The 24246-nt window shown below is 40.2% G+C and overlaps 1 protein-coding gene across 1 annotated transcript in view; it reads left to right on the plus strand.

The window, feature by feature from the left end:
- LOC141732069 (pinopsin-like) overlaps positions 1-24246 on the plus strand; it is a 100336-nt gene that overhangs the window by 15067 nt on the left and 61023 nt on the right. The window contains exon 3 of the mRNA XM_074560389.1: positions 12963-13288. Within this exon, the coding sequence (XP_074416490.1) occupies positions 12963-13288 (326 nt within the window). The remainder of the gene's footprint in view (positions 1-12962; positions 13289-24246) is intronic.

Raw genomic sequence — 24246 nt, forward strand, 5'->3', positions numbered from 1 at the left:
CGTTTAATCACCCTAATGAAATTATGCAAGCTGCTTGTGCACAGCAGGCAGCACAAGGTGGAGTCTCCCGGAGCGGGGATCTCGCAGGGTGGTCAGGAGTGCGAGCACCACACGGGAGCCTAATCGAGCCGTCTGCCTTGGTGGGAGTTCTGTAGGAGCTAATTAGAAACAGTTCTAGGGCAGGAAGTAATATCGTAGGGATGAGGAGTTGCCAAGTCTGCCTCTTAATGAAAGGGAGGAATATCTACATGGTACATGTGTGTGTATTATGTGTATGTTCTGTACACTGACTAGCATGCACAAAGCAGGTCTTCTCCATGCAAGTCTTTCTAAAAAGTCCTAGCAGTTTGCTTCAATTTATCCAGACTGCCAAATTTTGCTCTGGTTTTGGTCTGCTCAGTTTTCAGAGAAAGAGTGTGTGGCAGCCCAAGAGGGCCAAGGTCCAGCAACGACTGTGTGAGGATGTCGAGGATTCCTTTACTGCATGTATTTCCTAAAACTGAAAGTGTATTTCTATTTAATATCCTTGTGAGAGGCAAAGATTGCATCAGAGGGGGAGGCTGAAAGGCTGCCAGATAAATATGCCAGTCAGGATTTAAATGGACTTTTTCTAATGGGTAGAAAGCAGGTTATGAGGCAAGACAAAGTCATAGCTTAATATTCTTCGTGATAAGAACAGTAGACGTGCCACCATCTGGTTTGCTCCATATAATAGTTTTTTCTCTATTGGTCAGTGCATCAAGGGATGTTTAACAAGGAATTTGAGGATGAGAATAAGTAGGAGTTTTGCAAGTGTTAATACCTTTTCTGGGGTTGCGTGCACTCAGACCTTTGGGAAAGAAATATTAATAGTAGATACAAGGACGTAATGGCCTCTTACTGTGCTGTAATTGTTTCTTCTTATCATTTTAATAACTAAGTAATAGTTGTGCCTTGCAACGGGTTGTGTATATCCCCACTAAGTTTTTGCTGTTCAAAAAGTATGCCCAGCTAAGCTTCTAAAATGCTAAACTTCACGTTAGGATAATGTTATGATAACTCAGTGTTAGGATAACTTAGGATAAGCAGCATCCAATGATATTTTTCCAGTACATAGTCCCATCAGCTTGTGATTTGTGGTGTAGGGACTTCATCCCTGAAGTAATGCTGTTGATTCTAGTAGGTCTTCCTGGATTCATCTCCCAGGCCGCTTGCTTTCAGGAAACCTGCAAAAATTTGGTATGCGCAATATAATGTGCCAAGGGGTCCACTTATTAACTATGTACCGCACAAAAAAGAATACCTTCTCCTGTTTGTTAATTCTGAGTCTGCAACCTGATGATTTCATTTGAAAACCCAGTTCTTGTATTATGAGAAACACTAAATGATCTTCCCCCATCCACCTTTTCACGTTTTCTCTTCTTCTTTTCTCTGTTTTCCTCTTCTAATAAACCCTGATGTTTGCTTTTCTAAATGCTGCTGAGCATCGCTGCTTAGTGGAAGTGGTTTGCATAAAGCTATTTATCATAGCTCTCTTTGCAGAGCAGTAAGTCAGTCAGAAACAATCACTGTGTATTTAAAGCTAGGACTGTTTTCCTCCACATATGGCAGTTTACATCAGTATTGCATTTCATCTGCTCAGTGACTCAGTTTCATGCGGTTGTTCTGCAGTACTTTGCAGTCAGCTTCTGTTGATTTTGAGTTATTCATCATAGTATAATCAGCAAACTCCACTCTTTACCATCTTTTCCAGATCATTTATTAATGTGATGAATAACTCAGGGCCAAGCACAGATCCATAGGGGACTTTTCTGGCCACAGTTTCCACTGAGAAAACTAATTATTTTCTCCTGTTTTTTATTTCCTGCCTCTAATCAATTATTTATCCACATAAAGATCTCTGTTATCGTGAGGCAGCTTACCATCCTTAAGAGCCTTTGGGCTAGTCAAAGCTGTTCTGACATCCAAGTAGGCTTTACGGGATGTATCACCCCTGTCTACGTGGCACTGCCAAGGACCTCTACTGAATTAGTGAGGCATGGCTTCCCTCCACGGTAGCCATGCTGGCTTGTCCCAAAACGTTATACCTCCTTATTCATCCGCTACTATATTCTCAAGTGTAAATTCTATCCAGCATTGCAGATTAGACTCGTCGGTTGGATAAAATGTACCGCAAAGGATTCCTGTCTGCATCAGTTACAAACCATTTTTTAATGGATGTAGCAAAAGATTTCCTCTTCTAAGGTCCTTCTGAGGGGTTAAGGAACGGAAAATACCACTTGTCCTCACTGCACGTCCTTTAGCCAGCAAAGTCATCTTGGATAGAGGTAGGAGCATCCTTCTCCAGTCTTTCGTCCCACCATAGCATGTGAGGTTGTTGCGTTGTAAAACTGCACAAGAAACTCTTGGCCCAAGGGCAGCGTAAAGACTGAGCTACATATTTTGACACTGCATTCATATTATAAGAAATGAGCAGTTATTCACCAGTTAATAGCTAGTTATTATAAAAAACTAGACCTTATGACAGAAACTTGACTCAGAAGAGTAAATATTTGTAGTTTCTTCTATCTCTAGGAAAGGTAACTGCCAAAAAAAAGCAGATTATAGAATAATTTTAAAATCTCTAGAAATATACTTTTATTATTAAAAATGAGCAGTTGCATTCAGTGTAAAAGCAGAGGCTCACAGGAAGGAAGTTAGGTAGGCGTGCTCTGGTGGAAGCTCGGCTCCCTGGCTGGCAGATGATAATACACTGTAATTTCACCTCTTAGTTTGCTTGGTGCTAAATCCCATATGTAGACAAACCCTAGGACTATACGCCACGTGTTACATCTGTATGGATGTTCAGCATGAGGGAAGGCCCCGGAGATCTCCCTCCATTTGAGAAGCAAAGGAGGAGTCCTGGCAGGAGATGGTGGGTCCCACAGGACAGCATGGGCGTGGACATGGGGATGCTGCTGTGTACCTGACCACCCTGAGCGCATCCTCCTGGTACGCCGTACTGTACATCCATCCCTGCTTTCCACATGCACGCAAGCCACTGAGACTTCTCCTGAGATGTTGCTGTACAGGAGCTCCATCTAGTGCTGACATTATTTCTTATTCTGACTGCCGAAGGCGACTGGATAAATACAGTGATAGGGAGGCAGACAGTTTAGGGGGCTGAATTTGCCAGTGCTGCGCTGCCTTCCAGAATGCAAAGGGATCCGGCGTAATGTATGGAAAGTGAGACTGAAATTAATGTTCGGGGTTTTTTGTACTGTGCTGGTATCATTGAGATACAAAATGGAATTTTTTGCTATATTTATGCCACCGGGAGTAGTTGCCTGTTGGTTGTTTGGTTGATGGATAGCCATACTAATAACACAGTGGAAAAGCATAGTACTAGTCAGTGATGCAAATTAAGTCACAAGATACAGCTCAAAATTAAGATCACTCTTAAAGCACAGCGTATACAAATCTAAAAATTCAGCAAGGGGGTGGGGGTGGGGAAAGAAAAAAAAAACAATAGTTCTTTACTATTTAAAGTAATATATACTGTCTGTACTGAAGATATCACCAAACAAAAAAGAAAAGGTACGTCATACAAAGGAGGAAACAGAGAAATGACTGTTAAGAAAAGAGCAGGAAAGATTTGCTGAATAGGACTGGTAATGTTTGCTGACCGATTTGTCTCAGCAGTCTTGGATGCAACAGTGATTTCGCAGTGATTTCTTTCAAGCTTAGAGTTAAACTGTGACTCCCATTAGAGTTAAGCAGGAATAGAATTCTTTAGGGAAAGGAATGATTGCCTGCTCTAATGGACTCACGACTACAAGTCATCTAAGCAAAAGAAAACAAATAATTACAGGCATTAGGTAAATAGCGATTGGTGTATTTACTTCTATTCAAAGTGAATTGTTGATATCTGAAGTAGCTTGTATTTTGAAAGCCTAGGCTGCCAGCATTTAAAAACTGGTTGTAACTGCTAATGTGTAGCAAGTGATTGTGGTAAATATTTTTTCAATTTCGAATCAGTAGAAGTGCTTTTAATGCCTTAAAAATCAAAAGGAAATGGTTATTTGATCACTAATATGTGGGAGCATTCAACTAGAATAAGATTCACCAAATGCAAGAATACTTGATTGCTTTGACCATTTATTCTATGTTCATTATATAAATATTTAATAGGCATATCCAAATACAGCCAAGAATGTTTTGGAAGCACATTCAGTTCTCAGCTACTTCTGCCAGTTATTGAGGCATCCATGCATTCCTCTGCAGTTCATATAATTTGTATTAGCACTGAACTTATCAGGAGTTGTTATATTCACATTGTGATTTTGCTATATCCTAAAATGATTTACTGTGATTTGTTTTTTCTCTGAAGTGTAGATACTGAGCTGTAAAGTTCAAGCAAGTCAGGCTAGTACTGGTTGATTGTCCACCAAGGCCAGTGCTCACTTTGAGTCTATTCATCTTAACTCTGGAAAGTCTTCCAGGTCCAGCGGGCTTTCTTTTTAACTCTGGAGATGTTTGGGGTCTTCTGCCAAAATTTGTGGCAGATGGATTTTGGTCATAAAATACCCATCTCTTTTTTTGTTCGGGAGGGAAAAGGAAAAAGTGGATAATATTCTGTGGGCTAGCGAGAAAGGAACAGGAGCAACATACGTCTGCTACTCTCCAGACGACCTGTTTGCACCCCTTCTGGATACTCATTTGTGCAGGTCTTCTCAAAAAATAAATAAATAAAAAACCCCCAAAAAACCTTGATAAAAAGTGATTTAGTGAAGTTCCATATTCACAATCTCTTAATTCTTTCTCTCTTGGATTTGCTCATTTGATGCTACTTTCCCCCTAGCCCCAGTGGCTGTGGAAGTTGTTAACTAACTTAACCAACATAACTGTGCTCTGTTAGTTTATCTGAGTTGGTTTCGCTCTGGGCTGCCTATCGCAGATTTTGCAGGCTGATCAATCATCTTATTGCCACTTGTGGCAATTCTGGTATCACACAAGAAGAGGAGATGGAACCTGCAGAACCTCACTGGAGACTGTAGGTGAGAGAGGTTTTTCCCTCTCTTGACCATAGGAGTGAAATGTGTGTTACAAGACTCAGAGCTAAAAAGCAAAATAGAATATGTTTGGTTTTTTAAAAAAAAAGAATTAAGAAGTTTTGTTCTTTCTTCACCCCTGATGCTGTGCCTCAGTATTTTCTGATTTTTTTTGCAAAAGTGCATGTGCTGTGAGGAGGTCAGTGATCAGGTCAACAAATCGTAGAAATTCTCCCCCTCTTCTGCCCACTGAGTCAGCTTTTGAAAGTTTCTGCTTTTATCATTATAATATTCTTACCTCCTCACCTGCAAGGAAGTCTCTGATGGCAGCAACTGCTGTGGTGGAAATTACTGTATTTTTGTGGAAGAACGCTTTGACTGTAAGGTAAGCAGAGGCCAGTAGTTTTCCTTACTAGTATTAATATGAACTAGTAGACGAAAATGGAATCAAAGCTGATGATAGAACAAATTGCTCCATGTGCACTCTCATACAGTCTCTGATGCTGTAGCAGGTGTTAGGTGAGGTACTTTTGCCAAGAGCTGACAAAATTTCCCCTGAAGATTAAGCTACCATTAGAAAAAGACCATGTTGCCTTTTTCCTCTTCCTGCTTCCAAACCTCTCATGTGAATATTAGGCTTACAAATTGTATTTTATGCGCAGTCCCTGAGGGATGATATTAGGATATGTTTTCAGAAAGGCTTCTAAGGAGATGTAGAAGTGCAAATATGTTAGAAAGGTCACGTCTTTTAAGTTGCTTAAATTGTTTATATTTCATTTCTGTGTGTGGAGTGTTTTATGTCTGTAGAGAACTAATAGAAGTGCTCTCATTTAAATTCAGGATAGTTATTTCCCTTGAAAACAGCACCGAGTCACTGATCAAACTAGTTTTGTGTAACTCAATAACATATTTATGTAATACCATTTGGTAGCACTACTTGGAATTAAACTTGAAACCTTAAAATTGAGGTAGTAAGAGCCTTCATTCAAAGAGGGCTGTTTCTTACTGTTGTTGTTCTGTGTTTACCTCTAAGTCCTTGGGCAAGCACGATGAAAGATGCTAGCCAGAAAAAAACAGAAGAATACCTCAGCACAGAATTCCCCAATATTCCCAACTTGGGGTGCATTTAGTCACAAAACTCCTTTTACATCTTACTTTTCTCCATCTCATAGTGCCACAGGGCATTTTAGCATATTTTCCAGCTAATGGAGCCACAGATTTATCAGCTGAAACCTAAGAGACTAGAAAGAAGGGGTCACAGCTATGTTACGTATGACACATAACATCATTGATGCTGATGTTACGAACAACCTACCTGCTGCTGGCATTAGGTATTTACTAACAAGGCATTTCTAGGCAGAGACTAGAGCATGCTTCTTCCTTCCCTGAAAATGTCCTTACTGCACTGTGCTCTTTCTTGCTTGCTGTCTCCCCGAGTTCAGTGTTCACCACTGCACAGTGGCCTGGCTTCAACAGATGGGGTGCAAGGGATGGCTTTTGGTGAGTCCTGGCCCACCAGCTGCCAGTTCATGCTCCTCTTCTGCTTCCAGGTCTGTGATCTCCTTAACCAGGATATTATGTTAAAGCTGTCTCATAGTAGTAGGTATTATATCCACACATAAATATGTATGGAGCTTTGTAAATATATGGAGCACCACCATTTTCTCTCTTCAGCAACACATTTGGAGCAGTGGTAGCCAGAGTTGCTGTTGGTGGAAGGTTCCTCTGGGGTTAGCTCAGGGTTTGTAGACGGTACTTGGGAACACCAGTGCTTACTATCCCCTTGGTTTCCCCCCTGCATTTTGTGTGGCTGGCAGATGGTCTGGTGCTCACCTGGGATGCTCATCTGGCTCCATCATGCCTTGGATGTCAGCAGCAGCATGACCAGGTGGATTCTGCTTCCCTGCCTTGCCTCAACCTTGCAGCTGGGTGTCACCCCAGCTTTGTCTCAGCAGCTGGGTTTGGCCTGGCCATGGGCTGCAGTGGCATCAGGAAGCACAGGGACTCGCCGTGGAGTTACTGAGGGTGGTATGGCTGATGTGTGATAGGAAACAGGTGCAAATAGCAGATGAAACTGCAGAAGAAGAGTTAGAAGAATGGCCTGTGCAGGTAATGAAGAAAACTGTTCCCAGCTGATACGAGCAGAGCACAACAGCCTGTTGGTGGAGGACTCTGCACGCTACTGAGAGGAGCATGGCATCAAGGGTACAGCAGGTCACACCTGCCATTTCTTTCCCTGGTAGCTCACTGTGAACGCGACGGTGCTCATGCAGATGAGTACATTCCAGGCAGATGACTTTCCACACAAGGAAATCCTTTTCCACACGAGGAGCGGCAGTCTCACCTGAGACATACCAAGGTTCATGTGGGCAGGATTTGTAAGCAATGGACCACTTCATAACAACAGTGGACTCCTAAAGTATATGAAAGCTCTGTCCAAAACCCAATTTGTTGCCAGGGAGGTACTCATAAGCAAGAAGTTTGATGAACTGATAGCCAGAATCCCCTGTTCTCCCCGTTGGACAAAAGAGATCCTAGACAGACCTCTTGAACACAGACCTTTGTGGTTGTGAGAATGTGAGGAGAAGAAAGCTATGCGAGAATGACTGAGAGTGAGGTAAAATCAACCTGCGTGCAGATTGGGTGCAATAAAATCGTCTTGACCTTTTCTGAGCGCTTGGATTTATTTTTGCTTCATTAATGTCTTGTCGAAGAAGGTGCTATCATGTTCCTCCAAGCTAAGCTTAAGCTAAGCTAACCTCCTGCCTAAGCTTACCTGTGGCTTCTTTTCCTCGAGCCTGGTTCCTTGATAACCCAAATACAGTGTAGGATATACATTACGTCATGCAACCATGATGCTCCAGGATTCTAATCGAGATGCAGGATAATGACCTTCCGGATCTTTAAAAGGGAAAATATACATAAGAAGTTAGTAGTCAAAACATTTTCCCAGTGTACACTGAATCTCTGGGATTCTCAGTTTTTTATAGCCTACAGACCATCAGCAAGCTGTATCCCATTTCCAATTACTACATCAGTGAGCAGCGTAAACCAGAGAAAACTAGTACAAAAATGTAACGCTCCTAGTTGAGACTCGCAGGACCAAAACAGTGTTTTGCTGTGTCCTTCACCTAGAGCCATATTCCGTGCTGTGCTGCCAGAAAGAAACGTACAGATCTTTAAATAAAAGTAAATAAAAGATAATGTCTCAGATGGTAGTCCTATAAATGGATGCCTGTCCTGGTTTATGACTTGAAATTAAATTTCTTGCACTCTGCTCAATGCAACTAATTGCTGTGTAGAAAAGGCTCATGCCTCAGAGACGACTTGTCTCAAAGTCACTTATTTCTGTGGTTAATTTTTGAATAATTATTTGTTCCTGTAATGCAATCTGCAGTGGATTTTTATGTCATCTTTCAGTACTGTTCGGTGAGGACCTCAGCTTTATTCCTGTACGTGCATGAAATGTTGGGGGAACAAATTACATTTCTTACTGTGACTGACTCCCATGGAGTTCTTTGGCTAGGTACCAGCTTGAGGCCCTAAATATTTGTTGGAGGCAAACTCTATTTAGATGCGCAATTCCTGAATTTAATTTTATTGCAATTTTAGAGAACATTACTCATTTGAAATTAATATATGCAGTCTACCCAGTCATAAATGTTGCTGCAAAATAAGAATGAAATGTTGGCATAAAGCATTGTGATTAGCTCTAAAATTATAATTATTTTCTTCTTTTTATAACTTACATTAATTTTTAAAATTTCTTTTCTGGTTATTAAGACTACGGAGATTACATTCAAGCATTTTTCTCAGCCATAATTCTAAAGTATTTAATTGCTTTTTGTTTTAAAGCTGAGATTCTCACTAATTCCTACGATTGCAATAGATAGAGTGTGAAATAGAATACCAGATAACTGCAGGATTTCTGGCAAAGGCCACAAGAGCTAAGTGCATATGACATTGAGAAAACTCTGATATACAAAAATAGGAGGCACAATGAAAACTGAGAAACTTTATTCTACTTTGCCCAAACGAGATTTCAAGAAGGGCACGATGGAAGACCAAGGAAACTATGGACGTGTTAGTCTAACCTCAGTACCTGGAAAAATCATGGAGAAGATCATACCGGGTGCTATTGAAAGGCATGTAAATTGCAAGGCAATCATAATTTTTTTTCTGGAAGCTCGTTCACTGTTACACACTTGATTCCTGTTCTTCACTTCCACCCAGTGTTAACACTGATGCAAAAGCCGGTTTTGCCTTTGTTATGAAATGATGTTGTTTCAGTCCAATAAATTAGACCTGTGTATCTATCGGCTATAATTGATCAAATGATAGTGGTATCTTCCCAGGGTTCATCTATTGAACTGATAAAGGAGAGAGATTAAAAAAGAAAATATTACTTTTTAAATTAAAAAGCTGAGGATATTCTTAGTAAACAGAGACATTGGAGCTGATAATCTACCAAAATATTGGAATAGGGTTATTTCTTGATGTGTGTCCTATATTGGTTTTGTCCAGTCTTGGCTTCTGTGTTAAGGTGAGGGCCCTTCATCAGCAAGGTTGGATGGAGCTGCAGCGTTGGGGTGTAGAGGGTCAGGGCACATGTTGCGCCTTTGTGTACACTGCACAAGGTCACACTAAGTAGACGGAGAGAGGGTTGCTATGGCCTCTGTTCGTTTTGTTTCTTCCTCACCTGGATAATAGGTGTTTTCATTACTTGCAGACAATTCAATTAAATGTCTCTTACTGTTGGAAAAAAAAAAAAGAGTAGTTCGGTTTGGTTTTGGGTTTTCTATGGCTGTTAATTTCATCGTTTTCTGTCTTTCAAAGCACCAGTTTCATTCTTTCAAAGTATTTGAAATTTTTCTAAATAGTTAGCCTGGTTTAGTATATTTTAACCACCAACCACATTGAATTCTTTTAATTTTTAATATCTCTTATGAACTACCCTTTCACTGCTTTCCTCTTTTTCCCTTGTTGATTTGAAAGCATTAGAAGTCAGTGCGCAGTGGTATTAATTTCAGCACTATTAAAAAGGTAAAAAAAAGAAAAAGATAAATATTGATTTTTTTTTTTCTGAACATTTGTGGTTTGGGATTCCATATTTCACAGTTCTTGTCCTCCAGAGAAAAGTGTAGTTTGTGTCATGTCAGTGGAACTCAATAATAAAAGGTGAGTAAAGATGAAATGTCTCCTGCCAAGATGTGTAATTAAGAATCTCCAATCTTCTTCTGTGTAGAGAAGAAAAATGATTTGCTGCAATTTAAAGGAAACTTTTGTGGTTTTATCTGATAGCTAATATTTGATATATTCTTTACAGACATCGCCCTGGGCCTAATTTAATAACTGAGCATTAATTCTGTGCCAGTTAAAAACAGGACTTTTCTTTTGCTCAAAGCAACCAATCCTACATTCATGGCCAGTTATCTTCAGAGCTGCTCCATAAAGCTGTCCATCATAAATACCAGCCTGAGAAAAGCTGAGCATCTTTCTCATATTAGGCAGTAGGCAAAAATGTGAGAAAGTGTAAATAAATGCTGTAAATCATGACAATAGATGCTGTAAGAAGCTGCTGGGCAGTAGCATGGCCACAGGGATGAGCAGGCAGAGCAGGCAGCCAGGCTCGACCTGAGACCCCAATGGCTAAAGCAGCAAAGGGCCCTGAGGTAGGGAAGTTTGAACACTCCATTCAGGTTTTCTAGGCAACACCGCACCCGCAGGACTGTAGGATATTCTCAACAAAAGTACACCTTACCTGCTATCGCTTCAAAAGGGGGACATCGTGCCCTCAGTTGCCATCAGAGGTAAAGCAAGAATAATACAACCTTGCTGTAGAGCACTCATCTGGGAGGGGAGAGATTTCTTCTTCCCAAGACTGTTTTCTGTTAGTCCATGATGCTGTAATCTAAAATGCAGAAAACGATCTATATCACCTTACTGAGGCCCAAGTTTCAAATATAAAATCTGGATTTTTGCCTTAGGTACCTTCATGAGCTAAATGGTTTTGATAGCAAGAAGCTCTTTAGTCAAGCAGATAAAAGCATGGAAAGAGGCAATACTAAGAAAGTGAAGATAAATAAGTGTGGGCTGGAAGCGAGAAGAGAGCAGTAGATTCTTTGTTCTTGAGTCTGTAATTCAAACCTGCTTTTTTTTTTTTCTATATTGAGATATGTGTTTAATGCAGAAATTGTGTACAAGAGCTTCCAAGAGCTGTGTTATGTAGGAAATCAGATTAGATGAGGGACGATCACAAAGTCCCCACTGCCTCTAAAATAGTCTAGCCTTAAAATAGGTTTGAAGTTAGACTCTGAAACTGTATAATTCAGTTGAATTTAGTGGAGCTGTGTCATTTTACAGCTGCAAGTGTATCTACTTTTTAGGTCTGACTTCCCAGTAATATACAGAAAATAATTTACTAGGCTCTTGTACCAAGAAAGATGTTTTCTTCTCGTTCCCTTCTCCTCACACCATTTTGCCTTCTCTTCCCCGGAGAAATAAGGTGTCCTATTGCAGCAAGCAGTGCTTCATTCCCCCTGGGTCCTTTGCTATACGCAGCTCTGCACAGAGTGATTGCAAATTGCTGTCAGGACAGCAGGAATAGCTGCACCTGCATCCAGCTAACTGGGCAATGGCTCACTGAATTGTAGGAGAAAGGGAAGCAAAATGCTGTGCCTGGGGAGAATATCCTACTGCGCCCTGTGCGGGTACGTGTGTGGGGTGTTTTGCCCAGGTACAGGAGGGACTAGTGCTATCCCCAGGGGAGTGTCTGACCCACCTCCATTCCACGCTTGGGAAGGAGCTATAGGAGAAGCTGGAAGTCAAATGGGGAAAAATGGATTACAGTTGTGGGTTCCCTGATCACCTTTTCTGTTAAGAGATTTGCTGGATGTAGTAGGTACGACTCAAACCCAGAGAATTTTGGCAGGGTATCTCTCAATGCTACTGTATAGTTGGCTGTTATTAATGGCAAGGGTCAAGAAAAAAATTCCTGGAAAGAGCTGGACTGACATAGGTCTATTCAGGTTTTTCATCTCACTGGACCAAAAGAAGGGCCTGGAAACCATGGGAAAAGATGGAGTTAAATTTCTTCCAACAAGTTGCTTCTGTCATAAATCCTGGGAAGTGAGATCCAGTGTTCTGTCTCCAAGAACTGTAAGAAAGCTGCAAGGAGAACAAAACCATAGGAAATTGCAAAAAAAACCCACTCCATTTAGTCATTGGCTAAGAACCTGCCATGCAAATCCATAAAGATTTGAGAGGGGGTTGGGATCCTGAACCTTGGTGAAAAGAGTGGAAATGCTCTACAACCCAGATTTTTGAATCTTCCACTGGAAGATACAACTGATCTCTGACAGCTAGGGCTCCATATTAACATTTTAAACTTGATTATGTGATGTATATGTGAATAAAGTTATCACAGTCATGCCAAGGGTTTTATGTGGTTTCCATATATGAGTGGTCAGAACTGAAGCTATATCTAGCTGGCGGGGCAGAAGTGCAAAATCTTCTTTCATTTTGGGTCTCCCAATAATGGACATAAAGCTTTGCATGGATAGAAGTCAATGCAATATTTGAAAATGCTCATGGATGTTAAAAATTGAATATTTCTTAGCAAGGGACAATCTTTCAACATTTTATTAGGTCATGTAGAAAATGGATTTCCCCTGGGTAATACTAAAACAGCTAAATCTGAAAACCTGCCTAGAAAAGGAATAGCTGTCAAGTATGAAATCTTTCAATGTGAGATAAATAAGAGCTTAACAAAATTTGACGTGGTGGACAGAGCAACCAGGTCCAGTGAGGATTTAAGCATAGGGAATAATGGAAATAGTTTTCACTGTTGCTTCCAATAATGTAATAACTAGAAAAGCATCCCATTTCTTGGGTTTTAATGGATACCGCACAAAATAATGAAAGTAAGCATTTAAATTGCTTGGTTCATTGCAGGCATTGTGTCCCTGATCTCCCTGTCTGTCCTGTCCTATGAACGCTACAGCACTCTCACCCTGTGCAACAAGCGCAGCGCTGACTACCGGAAGGCATTGATGGCAGTCGGTGGTTCATGGATTTATTCCCTGGTCTGGACTGTGCCACCTCTGATTGGCTGGAGCAGCTACGGGATAGAAGGTGCGGGTACAAGCTGTTCGGTACGCTGGTCCTCTGAGTCAGTTGAGTCCACATCCTATATCATCTGTCTCTTCATATTCTGCTTGGTCATCCCTGTGATGGTCATGATGTACTGCTACGGTCGCCTCCTTTACGCTGTTAAACAGGTAAGCTGCTGTGTGATATCGGTACTGCAAACTACTCTAAGACGTATGTTGCATTTCTCTTTTATCAAGTTTGGAAGCACTGATGATAGAGAGCAAAACAACGAAGCAAAATAGAAATAAAAAGACAACAGAAAACCTCAAGGAAGCGGTGGAAGATCTTCACCAAGCTTTTTCATACTGCTGAAGCTCCAGTCAGAACAACCAGATAACATACATATAGATACTGACTTTGTGGTTTGTAAATACTGTGCTCTAGGAAAAACAGCGTAGCTGGGTGAAGGTTGCGTTTGTAATGATGCCAACACTTACCTGTCTATAAATAAGACATCTGTGCAAACATTTCTTCCTGGTTTTCGTTCATGACATTTTAATAATTTCTGCTTCTTAATCTGTGGAAACCTCTCTACAGCAATTCTACTGCAATTTGCAGAATTATCCCAGGGATCAGCTTGTCCTTGTAATTCTAGGACACCTTTAAAAGTCTCCTTAAATACTACTACCACCACCACTACTACTACAACTGCTACTATGCCAACACTCTTCTAGCTGGTTTAAGGGGTACTGCAGATATTCCAAAGTGAATGTTCAAAAAGACCCTGCCAGGTCGTGTGGTATTGTAAAGTTTGAATACTCTTGGGACAGTAATGAAATGGTTTAATGATGAATAATGGGAAAGGAATGAGTATATAGGTGTTCTCTAAAAAGCAATTCTCTAAAGTGTTCAGATGAATTAATTAAAGATGTTAAATGGAGAAAAAGAAAAGCAGCAAATCACAAAATAGAGGCTCTCATACAGAATTAAAGTGGATGTAGTTTACTTTTGATTAGTCATAAGGAATTAAGGTCATGCCTTTTCCATGATTTGTCAAAACTTTCAGAACACTTGAAGCCCAAATGGGAAATCTTTTCCTGGTTGAGTGCTGAGCGAGCCAGTAAAATCTCTCTGATGAATCACACATTAGGATATGTGGAATATATGGAAATAGTAATATGGAAAAAAATTCTCTTGATTGTAAACCATTAAATGAAGTTGCAGACCATATCTGGTCCCTGGGCAGCAGTATCCTTTACGATCGCCTTAAAAAAAGGAGCAGGAACTTGGAATATGTGCTGCTACTAATATGCAGAAGATACAACTTTCTTAAACCTTTGTCTTCTTTCCTTCAGCCCTCACTGACATTCCTGACAACAGACATCACCCACAACTTGCAAATACTTGTATGGATTCAGCTTCTGTAGCATGTCCTTTAGCTTCTAGTTCTACATATAGACTTGTGTTATTTTATTCACCTTTTTTTTTTTTTAAATCAGTTATATTAAAAGTAGTAGTAGATCTCACTGATCTGCCTGATGGGTCTCAAGAAGTTGTGGCAAACATGCTGAGGGAACAAAGTGTCATAGAAAAGATATGTGCACTCTATAGCCATTTTGTATTTAGACATGGAGACTGGGTAGAATGGGTGGAAGGCTAGAGTGATTGGTAGACTGATTAACTGTCCAGAGAAAAAATGGGAGAAGGAATAGCATTTTCCACAATGTTCTCTCCACCATCCTCTGTGTGCTTTCAAGAGTGATCAGGAAGCCTCTGGGATGCTGAGGTTAGGGGGCCCTGAGAAAATTTGTAAATGGTGGAAGTGAAAAAGAATCAAATCTGATCTTGCATAACCTGTTGGAGGGCAGGTCTTAGGGAACTAATGCTTGTTAGATGCAAAGGAACTCCAATGAGATTAGGTCGTATCTCCTCTCTAAAGCTGTTATGATTCAGGGTCATAACAGCTGCCCAAGCATTTGTGAAGTCTTGAATACTGAAACACTGTGAAACACTGGAACAGGTTGCCCAGAGAGGTGGTGGAAGCCCCATCTCTGGAGACATTCAAGGCCAGGCTTGATGAGGCGCTGAACCACCTGATCTAGTTGAAGATGTCCCGGCTTACTGCAGGGGCGTTGGACTAGATGACCTTTAAAGGTCCCTTCCAACCTAACAGATTCTATGATTCTATGAATAGTTAAAACCTAATTTTTTACACAAAACATCTAATGCTTTCCTGGCATTTGTAAAACATTTCCTTGATAGCTTATATTTCAGCAAAAAGAATCTCAATCAGAAAACTCATCAGTCCTCAGCTTTCTGTGATGTACATACCTCCAGTAACATAATCCTGAAATCTTGCATTTTATACATTTTCTGTGACATATATATAAATTTCCAAAGACCATATCATGACACAGTCACTGAAATACAGACTTTTTTCCTTTGGTCTGAGGTCCTCCAACTATTCTGTAGTAAACAGGGTAGATTATGAAATGTAAAGTATGCCATGTTTTAAACTGGAGGAAGAGATGAGCTATATGCAAATAAAGGTATAGTAGGTTTTACATAAAACTACAAAGCGTAGGCAGGGTAATAATAAAAAAAAAGGATAAGAAAGGTTACTACATACATTATAATGCTGTTACTTTCTGGTGTGGGCAAAAAAATTAATTATCTTGCAATATTCTGGCCTCACAGATTAAAGTCCTTCTGTGACCCTCTGTGTAATATATTAGAAGAAATGTGGGAACATTGCAAAAATAATAAGTGCATTATCCCAGCTTCAGCTGCTTGGTAAATTTTCTAAAATATGCATTTTATATTTTTGGAAGATACATGGAAGTTTTCATGTTAGAGCATTGTAGCCTTAATGGTGTTGCACCTGAGATCAAGAGCGCAGAAGTTATGCCATTATTAATACTGCAATGTAAATTAGTTGAGGTGGAAGAAATATCTTAATAGTTTTGGGATAGTTAATGCAAGAACTGGCACAGTGCCTGCGTTTTCTCTTTGCAGGGACAGTAATTATAGGTCTGCTTTTCTCCTTTTCTTCTCTAAATTTAGTCAGGTGCTGTAGCATTCTGTCATTCAAGGCATTAATAGATCCTATGAAGTCATCTGCAATCTGTGTAATGGTAAAAGACACAAGGATTTCAGTAATACAGGTTTTATAGAAGCTCGTCTTTTCAAGGAATTACAAGTCAATAGCATCCCTGTATGAATAATGCTAACAAAAAATGTCATTAAACAGTATTACAACATGACTGTACTATTATCTCAGGGCTCTTGCCATTTATCAAGCTTGAAGACCCTCGAAGAATTGCTCAAGTTATTTTCGTTAAAGGTTTTTTTCCAGAACTCCTTTATCTGGACGGTTGAGTTTGGTTCTGCAGATGGCCTTTGCTGCCGTCCTTGTGCGACACGCTCGGAGGAGCCGAGTTCAGCCCAGCCCAAGAGGTGGGGCAGGTTGAACAAGTCCCAGGGAAATGTTAGCTCTGAATAGTGAGAGCATTTCAGAGGTGCTAAGCAAAATAATGCTCAAGAGAGCCGAAGAAAACCTGTGGTTTCAGAAGCACTTAGGGAACTTGACAGTGCATCAGATTTTAAGACATAGAGAAGCACAAATATTTTTTAGACTTTTCTTCCCTTTGAGTCCATACTTTCACTCATGCTGATCTTGTTTCTTGTTTTTATGAAACCTGTTCTTCCATTCCTGCAGATGCTGAAATTCAGTTTCTTCTCTAAGTTAATTCAGTTTCTTCTTTAAGTTTTCCTTTAGAGATGATGCATCTGATATCTGTAAGTAGAAAGGGGAAAAGTTTTCTCCCTCACAAAATATTATTCACATATATTTTATTGATGCACATTTTGCAGAACAAGGGAAGGCAACTGAGAATGGTTTGTTTCTCCTAGTACAATTAGATTTTTTTTTTTCAGTTTTTGGCTTATAATTGCTTCTCTGTGACTCTACCATTGTGTTCCCTCTGGAAAAATGTTCTTTATGAAGTCAGTGTCAGTTGTTTACACTTTGAAAAGTGGGCTCCCAAATGTGGAATTACAGAGATTAGCATTGTGATCACTGTAGCACAGAAGGCACAATATGATTAAAATCCTCCACTGAGGGGCCCAGAGAACTCATATGAACCAGCCTAATGAAAATTAGTAAAACTTTTAAAAGGGATCTCTTCAGTCTAGTCTGCATTATCTCCCACTTGCACATAAAAATCCTGTCTAAGGACAAGAAGAATGCCAGAACATTGTTTCAAGATAAGCTTTCAGATTGGTTTTGTGGAGACTCATCTTGACTTATCTTGTTGCCAGTCTTCTTTCATCGAAAGCTGTGCCTGAACAAAGCTCAGCAGCTCTTTACAGAATGCAGCTAGGACATGGAAAACAATAAAAAGGATTGTAAGCAGAGCACGAAGACTTAAACACATAGTGTAATACACATCTGATCATGCAATTCTTGCTCAGTGCAACAGACCATGTGTTAAAGTGGGCAAAGGGCCAGCAGTCACACCGTCTCATGGGATTCTGGAGTAGATGGACTTGTGACCTGACTTGATAGTACTACTGTGTTGGGCTTTTTCTTTTTACTTGAGAACAGCAAGGAAAAAGTAGAGATGGAAAACATTTATTACGTTCTTTCAAGTCATTACCCTAGTTCTACTTTGGCTTTGCTTTTTTGACAAAAAAAAACAAGCAAGAAAAAAGTACTTGATGAAAATTTTAAGACTAGCCCATATGAGATAGAAGTTGGCCTTGCCACTATGCCTTGTCCTCCACCCTGTGGCGCACCTACTAGTGCTTAATTCCTCATAAACTGCTAGTTTAACTACTGACCAAAATGTGTGTTCAGGTAGGGAAATTACTTGACTGTTTCCAACTTTCGTCGATTCTTTTGAAAAGTGCCACATGATTTCTGAATTCCTTGTGTAACAGGAGAACCAGGTCACCTTTTTTATCCCATCCCCTAATTGTTTCTGAGTCTTGTCACCTTGTAGGGGAACAGGGACAGTCAGGGTTATGCTGCAGAGACCTGCCTAGTTCTCTCTCTTTTACTCCTCTTCCAGACTTCAAATTGCCAAATTTTTTAGTGGAGGAAAAGTGCTTCTGTCTCTTATTTAAGAAGTAATGCCCCAGAGTGAAATTGTGGCTCAATTATAAACCTGAAGAAACTAATTTTGAATTCTGTGTCTTGAGATTTCGACTCCAGTATATTTTTAAAGCATCAGATATAAACGACAGTGGTGGTTTTGAAATCTCCCTTGCCCACAAAGAAAGTCTGAGAGAAAAAGGAAGGAAGAGATGTAGACTTTTATGACTTCTGATTCCTTAATCCTGCTTTATGTCTGTACTATTTGGAACAGTTAAAAATATCTGTAAAAGCAATTTTTGCATCATTGTTCATTAAAGTAGTCAGGAAATGATTATAAAGTAGAAGGATTGCTCTTGTGACTGTTTTCAGTTCTCCAGCTCATTTGGAAATGATTGTTTGTAGGAAGACAATACATTAGGGCAGAATGCTCAATGATTTAAACTGAAAAGAAATTATCTTCACATAATACAAAGAGTAGGATGGAAAAGTAATAATTGTTCCATCATTCCCTCATATGCTTCATGTGTCTATTTATAGAGAAACTTGATTTTCTGAAACTTTATCTTTGATGGCACTGAAGTTATGACTTATGTTGAGAAAACTGATAAAGGAATTATGTACCATTAACTCTATCTTCTAAAAGCCCTAAACAAAAACAGTTTTGCAGGCATAGGCCTTCTTTTAGAAGCAAAGCTTAAAATCTTCCTAGTTATTTAAGGAAACAGAGGAGTCCTAAGAAATGTAATTCAGGTGAAAATGATGTAGTCATGGTCCTTTGGTTCCTGTAGCTCATCTCTTTCAAATGTGATTAAGTACATTTGGGATTTGATTTAATTTCAAATAGGTTTGACCCTAACTGCATCTATGCTCAGTCAGCTATTGTCATTAGACAATGATATCTTGTTATTTTTTTACTCTGTGTTCATAAGTTTTATTTCTTCCCTTTGGGTCTTCATGTATATTTTACTTTCTCTCCTAGCTTCTGGTGGTATAGCGAAAGGATGATAAATAACTTTGCCTTTCCTTTTTAAACCTTGCCGTAAAGATATAATAATTACATAGAATTCACAAGCAAAAAGAGATTTAATTGCATATGAATGGATAGACATTTTCTGTCACATCATAATGAGGATATGGGAACTTAATTGAAATAGAAGTCTCACGTTACACTGAGAGAATTGGTATAAATCTTAACAAAATGTAATGAAAGGGGTCTGCTGGATTACAAAGTAATGTAATCATATAGCTTATAATCGGCATCATCACGAAAATCATCAAAATCAATATTTCCAGGTTTTTTGTACAGCTTTCAACTGTCACACAGCAGCCAATATTCAATATCTCCTTACTGGGCAGTTGTTTGACCTTTGCCCAATTCTACACAGCTAAAACACAAAGCTGGTAACAGGCCGTTCTTTTTGATTCTGTGATTACAGAATCACAGCATGGTAGGGGTGGGAAGGGACCTCTGGAGATCATCTAGTCCAACCCCCTGCCACAGCAGGGTCACCTACAGCAGGTTGCACAGGAACGCATCCAAGCGGGTTTTGAACGTCTTCGGAGTTGGAGACTCCACCACCTCTCTGGGCAGCCTCTTCCAGTGCTCTGCCACCCTCAAAGTAAAGAAGTTCCTCCTCATGTTGAGACGGAACTTCCTATGCTCAAGTTTGTGCCCATTACCTCTTGTCCTGTTGCTGGGCACCACTGAAAAGAGCCTGGCCCCATCCTCCTGACACCCACCCTTTCAGTATTTATAAGTGTTGATAAGGTCCCCCCTCAGCCATCTTTTTTTGCAGACTGAAAAGACCCAAGTCCCTCAGCCTTTCTTCATAAGAGAGGTGTTCCTCTCCCCTCATCATCTTGGTAGCTCTCTGCTGCACCCTCTCCAGCAGTTCCCTATCCTTCTTGAACTGGAGAGCTCAGAACTGGACACGGTACTCCAGGTGCGGCCTCACCAAGGCAGAGTAGAGGGGGAGGATGACCTCCCTCAACCTGCTGGCCACACTCTTGTTTGATGCACCTCAGGATGCCATTGGCCTTTTTGGCCACAAGGGCACATTGCTGGCTCATGGTCATCCTGTTGTCCACCAGGACTCCCAGGTCTCTTTCCACCAAGCTGCTCTCCAGCAGGTCAGCCCCCAACTTCTACTGGCGCCTGGGGTTATTCCTCCCCAGATGCAGCACCCTACACTTGCCCTTATTGAATTTCATAAGGTTCCTCTTTCCCCAGCTCTCCAGCCTGTCCAGGTCTCCCTGTATGACAGCACAGCCTTCTGCTGCGTCAGCCACCCCTCCCATTTTTGTATCATCAACAAGCTTGCCAAGAGTGCTGTTTTTCCCTTGGTGAATCTGTGTTGACTACTTCCGATAGCTTTCTTTTCCTCCACATGCCTTGAGATGATGCCCAGAATGAGCTGTTCCATCATCTTTCCAGGGATGGAGGTGAGGCTGACCGGCCTGCAGTTCCCTGGGTCCTCCTTCTTGCCCTTTTGGAAGACTGGAGTGACATTGGCTTTCCTCCAGTCCTCAGGCACCTCCCCTGTTCGCCAGGGCCTTTCAAAGATGATGGAGAGCGGCTCAGCAATGACTTCTGCCAGCTCCCTCAGCACTCTCGGGTGCATCCCATCGGGACTCATGGACTTGTGGATATCCAGTTTGCTTAACTGATCTCTCACTTGATTCTCCTTAACCAAGTGGAAGTCTTTCTTTGTCCAGACTTTTCCCTGCTACCTCCAAAGTCTGTAACTCCTGAGGGCTGGCCTGAGCAGTAAAGACCGAAGGCATTTAGTAACTGCACCTTCTCTGAAGGGGAACATTCTGTGATAACACTCAGGACACGTGGTTTTATTGTTTGATTTGGGATTTTTGGTAGAAGAATGGGCTTTAAATTATGAGAGCAATTACCATTCCTATATAACAGTATGTATTCTCTGAATTTTGAGATCATTTCTCAAGTAGGAAAGCAAAGCGTTTTTTTTTTATTGTTTCAAAGAAGAGGAGCACTGAAATCCATTGGGCAGCATATAGTATGTATCAGTGATCAGTTCTTTGAAGATCTGGTTATTCTCATTTTCTGGGCTTCTGCCATGATGAAGTTTCTCAGAATCCTGTAGGTGAGGTGATATCCTGAACAGCTATTTTGAAAAGTATTAATAAAAAAGTCACAGAATACGTGGGGAAAAAAAAAAAGAGGCAAAAAATTCGTTGCTTTTGATATTTTGTTGAATATGTAATTTGTTTATAATCAGGTCACAATCTGTAAATGGTCTTGCATAAATATAAAGTTCTTAGCATATCCACTCTTTTTCTTTTTAAAATTTTTCTGGTCATTTCTGTAACCACTCTCGTCTTCCACAGACCGTGAGTCCTGTTGCTTCCTTTTTCTCCTTTACCCTGATGCCATTTTACGCATACGTAGATCTCCTCCTTCCTTCTTTCAGGGAAGAGGTTTCCACAAAATTTTTCCTTTGACAGTTTGAAAATTCTGTGAATATACACAGATTTTTCCAATGCTTTGTAAAGGTGGTACCATTATTCCTACTGTATAGAAGGAAAGCATGTAGTATTGAGAACTGCGAGAATTTAAGGCATTTTCAGCATCTATGTAGTCTAATTTGTTTGTCTACATTCCTCTGTAGTGAACAGAGAAAGAAAATCACATCCAAGGAGGTTTTTCCCAAAGCAGAAAACTTTTGTCAGCTGCAGACATGTAAGATGGGTCGCACTAAAATAAGTAAATTGTTGTATTACAACAAAACAACGAAACACTTTCATCTTGGATATAGGATGCCGTGTATCAATCATTTATTTAAAAAAAAATGTATCTTTTTTCAATTACTTAAAAATAATGGTATGATAGTTAAATGGTTAAATGGTCTCTTATGTCATTGTTATTTAATGCTGGGTCATAATACAAAATACAAGCATAATATAACTATTGAAACAAAATCTATAGCATTTTGACACTGAATTTTGTCCTCATTTCATGAGGACTTTAAAAATACTTGTTTTCACTTTCATAAGCAATTTCCAGGTGTTAGCATTTCATATTTCAGACAGTAATAGTTACGTTTCTGTTCAAGTATATAACAACGAAGCAAGCACTGATTATTCCTGTTAGCTGATTTTTTTTTTTTTTTAATGGGAAGCCTGCTGGAATAAAAAGTTGCTTTGATTAGCTCAGAAGAAGACTTATGAGCATGTTTAATTTTTGAAGAGCTAACTTATTCTTGTACTCTTTCATAACTATTAAGATTTGCCCAGGAGGAGAAAAGATTGTTATGTCGCTATCATGAAGACACTATAAATATAGCATTGATTTTTGGGGTTCAGGGTTCACTGCTTTCAACTGTAAAAAGATTTCTGTTTTGTGCACTACACTTATACCAGTTTTTATTGAAGGAGTCTGTCTCAAGGGCACAAAATCCAGCGTTTTCCGTAACAGTGGAGCAAAATGTGATACCCTGAGAAATAAAGGAGATGATAGCTAACATTTTTTCTTTGTGTATAGCTGCAAGGCTTGTAATTTCAGCATCTCAGCTTTTAGGAGAGTAAAGGTATGGGGAGTCAATCCAGTGTAAAATACCTTTCAAAGCGTTTAGAGACTTCAGCTGCCGTCAGGTCTTGCATAGACCCATCTCTATTCATGGGTGACAAGTATGTTCACTCAGGGTTGTTCTCTGTATTTCTAATTAAAAAGTGTCGACTGACTGTTGAAGCACATGTGAACACATCAGTCTTCATTTTTGAGAACTGAGCACGCTGTAAGGGAAGCAGGCATGAGAAAAAATTATGATCTTCTTTCCCCCCCTGCTTGCATAAGTGTAAATCATTAGTTAATTGTTTGTATTTTGCAGAGAAGCTGTAATACAACATTGGCATAAATCAGGCACTGTACAAATTCATTGTAAATCAAGTTAATGGCTGGCCAGAAAATAGGATTTCATTGGGTTTGCCATTTTTCATTCTTTAGATAAACTAGGGAGGAAATAAGCCTGTCACAATCTTTAATAACAAGATAATAGAAATTTAAGATCTGATGCTTTAATCTCTGGATGCATTATGTCCATAAAGAATAGGCTGTGGTCTCACAAGTCTTTCAGTTTACAGCACGTGGTGTACATCAATACCGAGCACTCACCACGTCTCAGTGTGGGGGGTGGTTTGGTAAAGGTGTCTCCTGATAAGTAAAAACGTAAGACTTTTTGTTTGCTCACCAGTTATAAAAGTGGAAAGGTGAAATGTACAGAAGGGTGTTCTGCAGGGTAAAGAATGTGTTATTTTTGTACTTACATTTCAGCACTGAGAACTGAGCCACACTTACGTACTCTCCTGTAGTTTAACTCCGCTTAAGAGACCAACTTGTGACTGCAGGCAGAATCCCTAGCAGAAGCCTTGGAGCAAAATAAATTGTCCTACACGTTGCAATGTGGCATTGTCCCCCAGAGAAACACTACTGGGGGTGTATCTGCAAAGGGATGCTGCTGTGCAGTGAAAAAAGAAGAAATGTGCAATGTTGAAGGGCTTCCTTCGCTGGTGACCACCACGCCCTTGGCATCACATTAACCATGCCATTGTCTGCGAGTACTTACACCAGTCCCCAGGCAGCACTGTCCAGGTGGGAAGTCAAAGTAGAGGGCCTTGGTTCACTGCACATAAACTATAACGTATATAGTGAAGTTTTCAGTCACAGTTCAAAATGTCGTTCTGCTTTTTTTCCTGGTGGAGCAGAGAGGGTTAACAAGGATGTTTGCTTTTTCCACCCTTATTCCATCTCCATGTTTGTCCTGTGTTACTTGCAGCTACGGGATTTGGCCACAGACGTTTGTAATAACTATTACCATTCATCAGTTCCTTGGTTAACCCCCCTTTTCGCTGCTGAAAATCCTGAGAGCTCAAGCTGTAATGCCTGAGGCAGTATAAGTTGGCAGTAATAGAGGGAAAGAATTTTACCTGAGAACTTAATCATGTAGTGAAGAACGACGGTATGCCAGTATGACATGACAAATCCACACACTACAGAGATATGACATGGATGCAAATGATGAT

The sequence above is a fragment of the Larus michahellis genome, chromosome 1 (assembly GCF_964199755.1).
Source record: "Larus michahellis chromosome 1, bLarMic1.1, whole genome shotgun sequence".
NCBI lineage: Eukaryota > Metazoa > Chordata > Aves > Charadriiformes > Laridae > Larus > Larus michahellis.